Source organism: Polistes dominula, unplaced genomic scaffold (genome assembly GCF_049000335.1).
Source record: "Polistes dominula isolate Pdom_NZ unplaced genomic scaffold, Pdom_raw_medaka contig_20, whole genome shotgun sequence".
Taxonomy (NCBI): domain Eukaryota; kingdom Metazoa; phylum Arthropoda; class Insecta; order Hymenoptera; family Vespidae; genus Polistes; species Polistes dominula.
Window position 1 is genome coordinate 4,151,934 of NW_028301147.1, and position 11,036 is coordinate 4,162,969.

Consider the following 11,036-nt stretch of genomic DNA (forward strand, 5'->3'; position numbering starts at 1 on the left):
ATATTGAAAATATTTACGGTATTAATCAAGGATAAAATAAATTGTTGTAGATATAATAAGAAAATAGATATTAAATAAACAAATACTCGTGTATACGTGGGCAAAAGGAATAAAATGGGGGGTTAGAAGTAAAAGGGGGATGAAAAAAGATGGTAAAGAAAGAGATAGAGAAAGAGAGAGAGAGAGAGAGAGAAAGAGAAAAGGAATAAAGCAAATAAAGAGATGGAGAAGAGAACGTGGCAGACGAAAAAAATTGGGAATATTTATGCCCGGTATTATTAGCGTACGTCGACGATATCTCGGTGGGCATCGCTAATTAGCCCGCGCGCGGACCGACTCGCTTGCCTTTCGGCAAACAGTGCTCGCTACTGTCTTTAAGTCCTATCTCCTTTTCTCTTTCTCTCTCTTTCTCTCTTTCTCTCTTTTTCTCTTTTTCTCTTTCTCTATCCCTTTTACCTCTTTTCTTTCATCCTCTCCACTTCTGTACTTACTCTTACTCTGCAATCAAGATGGTGGCGCCAACCGCCCGGGGCGGTCGATTCCGAAACTAATTGCCACGGCTAATTTATCCCCGCGACATATACGCACAGAGACGCCATTATCCGATACCAAGTAATCGGCAAGGTCTAATCGCTTTTTCAGAGGATACTCCAAACTAAGCAAGGATGGAATGAACGAAGAAAATCCGTCTATCTTTTGACCGAGTATATAAACCTAATCATCAAAGTACTTTTAAGACTTTCTACAAGGTTTGTATTCAACTTTTCAGGTCCTCTTACCGATCTCTTATCTGCCATGACGTTTTTAAGATGGGTTTATCATTTTTTCTTTTTTTGGGGGAAATTTTTAAAGACTCCTCAGGTCGGTGGGTTAATTGAGGAACACCTGGTATTTAAGTATCTTATCTGCAATTAATTATTTTTTAGATGGGGGTATATTATTTCTTTTTTTTTTTAAATTTTTAGAAACTCGTCAAAATGGTTAGTTAACTGAGGAACACCTATGATGGGACACATTTTTAGAATTCTTATATATGCGTTGAGTTTTTTCTCTGTTTTTGATGGTACTGTTAAGGATTGGAATTTGTTTATTGGTGTTCTTTAAGGTGTTCGAATACTTGGGAGTTTGTTTTAATGATTTTTTTCTTCTATTTTTAGTTGGATATACGAATATCATATGGAATAAGTTGGTGAGTGTGTTTTATTAAAAAAAGAATAAGGTTTTTTCTTTTTCGTTTTTTAGATATTAGGATTTATTAAATAATTCTTTTCTACTCTTTCCCCGCGTCACTTATATCTACATTTGTACAAAATTGGAAAACAAGAAACACAAAATCGCGTAGAGTTGAGATCAGTCGAGCAAAATCGATTTATTTCTTTTTCTTTTTCTTTTCAATTTTCCAACAACTCGAATCGATTCGCATTGACTGTTTTTTTTTCTCACGCACATTATTCGTATCTTTTATTTACAATTTATTCTTGTCATTCCTTTTGTCAAATTATTTACAGTTTATTTACAGGATTTATTATTAGTCATTATAGTCTCATTCCTTGTTATTTCTAAAGGAACAATTGGCACAACTGCGGATCGTCGATATTCCAAGTAATTTTACTTTGTCATTTTTAAAGTAAAACAAAAAATGAAAATAATTCATCATTTTCGATGGAGAGTTTTTTTGTGTATCGTTAGATTAAAAATCTTCTTTGAGTTTTTTTTTTCTATAAGAAAAATAATCGAAAACAATCCAGTGGCTGTTTTTTTTTTGTTCTTTCGAAGGAAAATCTAAAGGGTACACAGAATACCCGTTTAATGTCATTCCTCTTGTTAGATAAGAAGGACAAGTTTGGAATCATAGATTCTAGGACGTTAGTTTCATTCTCTCGAAGGATGTTGAGATATCGGATGATGAGGCGTCAGCCCAGGATGAGATAGCATTCCCATGGGATAGAGTCCGGCAGGTAGAAGTCCCGGATGCGAACCATAAAGAGCCGTGTGATGTTGTCTCACAGCAGTCATTCGCAACTTCTCGAGTTCCGCTTCTTGCAAACGTTTCGCTTTTGCTCGTCTATTTTGAAACCAGATTTTCACCTAAAACCAATACAAAAAAGGAAGAAAAGTAGAGAAAAACTTTATTTCAATTAAAACAAAAAAATACAAATTTCAATTTAAAAATTTATTTCAACATTTGGATCTTTCATCGTGATCATTTCGTTTCTTCGAATTGAATTCGGTTAATTTTTTTTTACTTTTTTACAACAGATTTTATTCAACATTTTTATCTATCATCGTAGTCAGTTCGTTTGAATAATTTATTTACAAAAATTCGATTTATCTGATAACATTTATTTCTTAGATGTATCTAAATAAATGTTAAAATAGATTATGATCGAGGTTGAAGAAAGATGAAATGAAATATATTCGTCGAATTAGGCATCACGTAAAACGATCAAATCACCCATCTCAATCGTTAAATTCTCTAAAGGGAGTAGTTAAAGAGAAAAAGAAAGAGACAGAAATCTTCTCGCATAAAGATCAAGCATGAACTCCTCACAACCGATCTAATTATCTCGGTAGATAATCTTTCGAGATAATTATCACGTCGGATCATTAAGTACGAAAACATCTTAGCCGTTCTATTAAATTCAAGTTACTAGAAGAGGATTTTACGAGCAGACATTTAGAAATATCTACGCGCATTATGTTCAAGTATGTACATATGTATATATGTATGTATATGTGTGTGTTGGTCAGATCGGTTGCAGTCATAGTTATAGTATCTAAAGTTCTGAGTTTAACGATGAAAATGTTGCGATTAAGTATGACGAACTCCCAGTGATGGGAAATGGATATATATATTATCTAAAAATCACCAAAAACGAAGGAGAGGGAGGTTAAGGAAGATGGAAGGGAGAAGAGAGGAAAATGAGAGTACTTAAACTTCGGCCAAGGTATAATTGCTGTACGGTCATCGTGTGGTATCGCAAAACGTGCTTCAGCCAATTTGTAGTGTATTAATAAAATTACCGTCTAACGTTCCTCGACCACCCTCACCCTCATAGTTCTCCTCTCAATCCTCTACTTTCTCTACATACACTCTTTCATTCTTTCATCATGTCGTTACATTACCGTCATGCAACATATATGCATTTTACGTACGCTAATTACTGCACGTATGCTAAGAATGTGTAATGTTTAACGATTTATGTTTGCACAAAAATAATAGAAATAAAATGTCTTATTTCTAAGTCAAGTAAAAGAAGCAAATAAAAATGTGTTTAAATCAATGAATTATTGGTTCTATTTTTATTCTTACTATTTGCTGTATTTTGTAACAGAAATATCATTTTATTTTTCTATATGCTACAATGTTTTGTAAATTAGCCTAAACGTTATTTATTCATTTGCCGAGTCTAATAGCAGCTGTCAAACATTTAAATTGTCGTACAAATGTAACAGAAAATGATACAAAACTATACTATTCTCTCACGAAAAAGAAGAAGTAGAAGAAGAAGAAGAAGTAAAAGATGAGAGGAAGATATTAATAGCAAGAGAGAAACGTGTCTCTCGCTTGACGAAATGCCAAGATAATTACTTCGTGACTAGTACCATTAGAAGTTCTGCGAAAAGGGACTTTACTTATGTAGTACCAACCTGAGTTTCTGTTAGATGCAACGAAGACGAGAACTCGGCTCGTTCGGCAACACTGAGATACTGCCTCTCACGAAACTTTTTCTCCAGGGCTAGCAACTGTTGCGTCGTGAACGGTGTCCTCGGTTTCCGGTTGGGCTTGTGTTTCCTGAGGTTGCATTTGATCTTTGCGGGTTCTCCATTTTCTACCAAAAAAAAAAAAGAAAAAATAAATTATATTTCCGTTGAAAATTTCTGGTATCTTTGCGCATCATAAAGTTAATTAAAAAAAAAAAAAACAAATTAAAAATATTACTTAAATTATATTCAAAATTGCAATTGTATATAATTAGTTTGTGATAACTTAAATTTGGATGTTTGTTGTGAAACGTTGAATAAATTAAATTTAGATAGCATGACTCAATTTATCTTGTAATCTACGAGGATAGAAATAACCACTAAAATAATCATTATTATTTCGTTTGAACCCATTTTTCAATTATATATATAAAAGAGGAAAAAAATAAATTACTCTAACCTAAACAATTCCAGAAACAATGACCAATTAATTTAGTAAATACGATAGAAGAAAAAGTGTAAGATAAGAATAAATAGATACCAACACATGTAGTTACAACGTTAAAGATTAAGAAGCACGAAAGAACAGTTTGATGGGGACGTAAGGTAACATAAGAAAGAGAAAATAACATTAGGATAAAATAGAATAGGACAACAACAGGTTGTTCGTTTTTGAGTGTTGGAAGGAGTCTGGAGGTGCGTTCCGGGCACGCCTAAGGTGAGAGACCAGGTGGAAAGAGAGCCGACCGCAATGTCCTGTTTTTGCTTTGGGAAGGGGTTAAAGAAAGGGAAACGTGCCCGTTGACTCTTCTTATTTTTATAGAATACAAGAACAGCAAAAGAGAGAGAGAGAGAGAAAGAGAGTGTGTATCTTCCTCTACATTTCTTTAGATAGTCGATTCATAATTTTTCCGTCGGAACGGCGCCGCAAACTGGCCTCATTACGTTTTTGTCGGTCGACCGCAAAATTCCGGCCCACGGATGAGGCCCACCGCTTGTTGTATTGTTTCTGTTTATAAGACCTAGATCTTTTTTGTTTTCCTTTTATACCTCGTACTTTTTATTCTTGAAGAAACACCCTGTCTCGGTTACCTAGTACTTAACGCGTGTACTTGTTGTCCTTCTTTATTTCTTTAACCGGATGAACGAGAAAAACTAAAAAGCCGCCGTTTTTCAAATTTACTCGGGATTATTAGCTTGAGCAATAACTACCCTAGCAACCGATCTTTCCTCTTGATTCGGAATATATATATATATATTTTTTTTTTCGTTGATCTTGATAAAAACTATCAACTATATTACAGTCAAATCGTGAGAAAAAGATCGAAAGATCGTTTCCGATCTATATTTTATTTTCAAACCGATGAATACTAATAAAAGAATAATTTCTTCTTTCCTGTAACCAAGAAAACGACTATAATATAGTATTGTATAAAAAAACAAAAATAACATGGTGAGTAATTTTACATTACATATTAATCAAAATGAATTAACTTACACATTATAAATATACATATTGTTATCAATGACGCCTTGAATTAATTAATAAACAATTATTTATTTAAATTTATTTATTTATATTTATAAATGCTTATGTGATTTAGTTTCGTTTTTTTTTGCATTACGTTTTTCGCAAATGTCTTGATAGGAAAGGGATAAATTATTAAAGAATAGGAGAGAAAATCACTTTATAGTTCTATGGATCTTCGATCAATGGCGATGGTTGGTTCGTTCGTTTCTTCGTTCGATCCGGGCAGTAAACAGTGTGCACACCGGCGTGCCATGATTCGCGATAAATTACTCGGCAAAAGGACGTTGCAAAATCGGCAAGACAAACGCCTTGCTGTCCGCGCGTACGAGCACGCTACTTAATCGTTCCGTCAGCGTGCTATTTAGTAACGCATAAATATGTATACCCGTCGTCACTGATGTGGAGTCTCATCTTGAACGAAATTTATAACCGTGTATAATAACAATTGAAATAAAACATATACATATTATAAGATTTACATATTATATATATATATATATATATATATATATATATATATATATATAATATGTAAATCTTATAATATGTATATGTTTTATTTCAATTGTTATTATACACGGTGTATATATATATATATATATATATACACTAGTACCCCCTTGAACCAATATTTATTCCGACAGATACTATTTCCCTTTTAAATCTGCACGAAGTATGATTTCTTTTTATCGTATTCTTCGAATCTAGAATTAAAAATACATTGTAAGTCGTTGTAGAGATTAAATGGACGTGTAATAAAAAGAAATTAAGTTTTAATGGTAAAATATAGATTTTTTAGTCAAAATAACGAATAATTCTACATTTTGTTATTTATTCTACATCAAATTAATATACTATAATTTACATATTTTTTGAAAGCATATATATTTTTTTGGAAATAAAATTCGATAGATAAAATTGTAATTAAATATTATTATTAAAACATAGCACTTAATAAATTAATTACATCTTTATCAATACTATAAATAAAATACCAATACATAAAATTACATTTGTAAATATACACATTTGTATTTCTACTTTTATTTTGTATTCTTAGTGAACAATTTCTACGACAAACGTATAGAAGATTCGACAAGAGAAAAAAAAAGAATGAAAGGTAAAGAAAAAGAAGATTGTGTGTAGTATACGATTCGTCGAAGAAGATGGGCTTGTTGTTCGAATCGTATGACACGAGAAGAAGGAGAAAAGGAGAAAAGGGATAAGAGTAAGTAGATGGAGGAGGATTCGAAACAGCGAGGACAGACACGCTGAGGTAGGAATGTAGGACTACTACAACTACTGGGATCTACTTCTATCTCTCTTTCTCTTTCTTTCTCTCATCTTCCTTTTCTCATTCTCATTCTCCTTCTTCAAAGGATATATCGGTTATATTCCACAAGATTTGTCTCCAGACAATTGACAGATTTGTAGAGCTAAGGTGAACGGCTCTCTTGTTGAGTCCATGTTGCGGCAAACTGAACGAGAAAGACAGAAAGAGAAAGAGAGTGAGAGAGAAAAACCTATACGAAACAAAAGAGGCAGCAGGATCGTAGTCGTTTCTGAATTTCAAATTCGACAGGCACCGTCTTCAGCACCATATCACCCCCTACCTCACCCCCAGCCCTTACTCTTCTTCTCTACTGAGATCGTCCTTTTGGTTGGTTTACTAAAGGAACATCCTTTACTCGATCCTCTTTCGCATCTTTTTTAGAGAGAGAGAGAGAGAGAGAGAGAGAGAGAGAGAGAGAGAGAAAGAGAAAATCAAGGATTCCGTTGTAAGGTAGGAGGACTTACGATCAGTCCTCGTACTCCTTGTTGTGTTGTATTCTCCTCCTACTACTCTAAACGCGTTTGTATACTTGAGCTTCCTCTTCTCCTTCAGGGAGACCTAAGGGTCCCAATTAGTCTCTCCGAATTCGTGGATCTTTCTTCCTTCTCTTTTTTTATTTTTTTATTTTTCTTTACCTTCTTTATTTTATTCTTTTGTTTTTGGCTTCTTTATATGTCTTTTTTTTTATCCATTCGTTCGTTGATTCGTTGCATACAGTCGACGAAGGGGGGGGGGGGGGTAAATAAAAGTAAAAAATAAAAAAATTGGAAATTTTTTTAATTCGAAAAAACGGTACGAGTATGTACATTCGAAATAATTAACTACTAATGTAGTTGATATAACTAATAACGAGAAAGCAAAGATTATCTTGATGCTGTATACATCAACGATTGAAAATAGATACGAGGTTTCTCTGCTTTTCACATCCTTTGTTCGAATTGCATAACTATCGGCTATAATATGAACGACTCGATCCTCTACGGTGATTATTTCTCGATCGATTCGATCCAAGAAAAGATTTCATGATGGATATCGTTCTATTGGATTAATCAATACGTTACGAATACTTCCTTTTATTGTCCGTTTTAAAAATCATTAAATTGATGCAATATTTCTTATTCATTTGTGCGATTCATTATGTTATTTTTATAATGACCGATACAAGGTAGGTTATTTTTATTCTTTTAATAGACAGTTATTAATCACTTTCTTCTTGATTTTAAAAATTTATCATCTTTAAAATGACGGACTAACTCACGTTTCTTTTTTTTTTTTTTTGAACAGATATGAATTTTTTAAAGTTTCATCTCGTAATTTTACTCGAGAAGTGTTTGCTACTTCTCTCAAAAATTTAGGAAATAAAGTTTGGTAAGAAGTTGAAGATGAGAGGGTGTGAAAAGTTATAATGTATAATTCATATTTTAAAATTATGATTTACGCGTCCTATTCCTAGGGTTCTCGTATGAACAAATTTATAACGATTACCCTAACACACGGTTATATTATATCCTCGAATAAATTAAAAAAAAAATAGATAGTGAGAGATAGATAGTAGAAACGTTACTAATTATTATAAATTATTATTATTTATTGGAAAATCAAGTATCTTAATAAAAAAGAAAACATTAATATACTTAATAATTTATTAAGATAAGTTATGTTCTCAAGAATACATTTTAACGAGAGATGCATTATATTTAATGTGTCTTATGTAATTTTATCGTACTACTTATGCAATTAATATCATTTTAATTCATTCGTAAAAGTATTTTATCATTCTTGATTAAATTTCTTATAGCAAGTAAAAAAAAAAATCATCTGTCTCTCAAAAATGAGAAAATATGAAAAAATAAGAAAATAAATAATATAAAGAAAAAAAAGTGTAAAAAACCTATCTGGGGTTTGTTACATTCAAACATGTTAAACGCGATGCGACGGTAGGCTATCGCAAGGTAGAAGCGTGGTCAGCATTTTTAGTTGAACCAACCAATCGATTTTTTTCCAACGATGACCTTTCGATTGTTACCGGAAGTACCTTCTTCCTCATAATCGTTAACATTGTCTCGATACCAAAATTCAAAACCCCACAAGAGCCATGCACGATCATTGTACACTTGACCTCGCCCTCTTGCCCCCTTCCATTTGATCTCACAAAAGTATTTTGCTCGATCAATAAACCCTGACCTCAATAATTAATATTGTAAAGATGATACTTTTTATTTTAAATGAATTCTCAGGTTTCTTTTACTTACGTTATAACAATGAAGGACATATAAATTTTATTTTTTTATATGTTCAAGTTCATTCGGTTTTTGTAAAATTAATTTTATATATATATATATATATATATATATATATATATATATATATATATATATACTATTGTTGTTTTAACTATTTCTATCAATTTCATGTTTGAATTTAATTTTAAAAAAATTTTGAATTAATTCATTTAGTCGAATTTAAAATATTCATCGAAAAATTAATTATAACAAGCTCAAAATAATATGCAATTAATTCTAAAAACTTATAATCAAAGTAGTAAAATAAAATTGTAAGTTCTATAATCGTAAAATGGGTTTACAAGATAGTTAAATAATAGATCTGAACTGACTTTAACCATTGAAATTTATGCTCTTAGTTTCGAACAAGTAAAATAATCCAAAAACAAAAAAAGAAAGAGTGCAATTGGAATCAAGCCAAAGTTCAAAGAATATTTGGAAATGGTGTGTTTCAACGCGTTCAGTGATTCTCCACGACTAATTGCGAACGATTCAAATTGAATTTAGAACAAAAAACGAAGAAAAAGAAATAACAAAGATAAAATGAACTTACCGTTTAAAGGAGCATGATGACCGAAATGAGAAGGGAAAAATGATGCCGTAGCAGCAGCGGCAGCAGCAGCAGCAGCAACAGCATGATGACCAGAGCCCCAAACGGTAGGATGAAGACCAGGTGGAATACCAGGAATGCTTCCTAACGTTGAGAAACCAGCTACGTAAGCAGGAGTAGGTCTAACTGGTGTAGGACTGGATGGATGTTGTTGAAGATCTTCAACATCTACGAGACTATTTTCATCGTCATCATCGATATCTTCGATCTCGGAACACCTGGATCTTCCTTCCTCTTGAGAACTACTTCTTGGTGACTGAGAACCATAATCTCTTTGAGAATTGTTCGTTGTTTTAGGAGATGGTACTGAACATTTGAGTAACACGGTATCCGAAGAAGTAGCAGAATCGCTGTTGGTTCTGATCCTATAATCAATTGTCCCATAAGACGTGCATCTTTCCGTAGGTGATTCTAAGCCTAATTCTATTTCTGTGTATCTCGAAGGTGGTGTTCTTATTTCTGATGTAATTCGTGGCGAATTACATGTATAAGGTGGTGTTTTAGCATCTGAATTAGGTGACGCTGTTAGATTGTATCTGTTCGTTCGTAGATCACTAGGATATTTCGAAGATGTGTTATTTGAAGTTACCGTCGTCAGGAGATCTTGATCTACCGATGAATAAGATGAGATCGGTGATGATTCCAAATTAATCTTTAAAGGGTCTTGCCTCCTGGATGATTCCGGTGATTTTATAGTGTCCGCTAACAATGCGGCCACGGAAAAACTCAATCGATGAGCTGGTCTGGCACTAGGTTGCGGTGCTTGTGCCTCGTCGGCCGATCCTGGACTGGTCGATGGAGGCGTCACCGGCGAGGTCATCCTTAGTACTGTCATTCTTAAACTCTGATTTCACTTGATCGCGTTTAACTTATTGAACCTTCAGACTTTGCGATAACTCATCACGAGTTATCGTAAACTTCCTCGTCTTTTCTTTGTTTTTTTTTTGAGTCTTCAATGAACCTTGATTTGTATTAAAAACGATCGAATCGATCAAACAGTCTTTACGATCTATATATGTATATATGTCTATGTATATTGCATATATATCACCTTGAGAAATCACACTAAAGCTAATCCCTGTTTATATAAGACTGATCGAATTAAAAACCAGCTAAGACAGATAAATAAATGTGAATGATGATATCGTCAGGTAATAATTATATTACGTTGTCACTCGTTTTGACAGCTGTCTACAAGGATCGATGATGAGATCACTACCAGCTGACCTAGCGAACAGCCGCCGAACGAGTCGAGCTCTCCGTGTAGACTGACTTAGAGCATTCTGCCAACACCAAACCGGACTTTTTCTTTTTGCATCCTGCAGCGACTGGACTAATGGTGGGGGAATTGATGGGAACGTGGAAGGGAGCAGGAAAGAGTCCAAATGTATGAGGAAGAAAGAGAAGGGAGAAATACGACGTGGAGGGTTACTCCAACGGGAGGGGGATTGGAAGCAAATGTTTGGGAGTGGGGACGTGGGAGTTAGAGTCAGACAAGGAGGATGAGGAAGGGATATATGACGAGGGGAATAGGGGTGAATAAGAGAGATAGAGAGAAAGATATAGTGAGAGAGT

At 33.5% G+C, this 11,036-nt stretch overlaps 1 protein-coding gene across 1 annotated transcript; it reads right to left on the reverse strand.

Annotated features, from left to right (window-relative positions):
* Positions 1-1,312: 1,312 nt before the first annotated feature.
* On the reverse strand, positions 1,313-10,750 carry LOC107074229 (uncharacterized). Its single transcript, XM_015335483.2, has 3 exons — positions 9,405-10,750; positions 3,652-3,833; positions 1,313-2,088 (listed from the first exon to the last, which is right to left on the reverse strand). Exons 1-3 carry the CDS (start codon positions 10,294-10,296, stop codon positions 1,873-1,875), a joined length of 1,290 nt encoding a protein of 429 aa, XP_015190969.1. The 5' UTR covers positions 10,297-10,750; the 3' UTR covers positions 1,313-1,872.
* Positions 10,751-11,036: the final 286 nt, after the last annotated feature.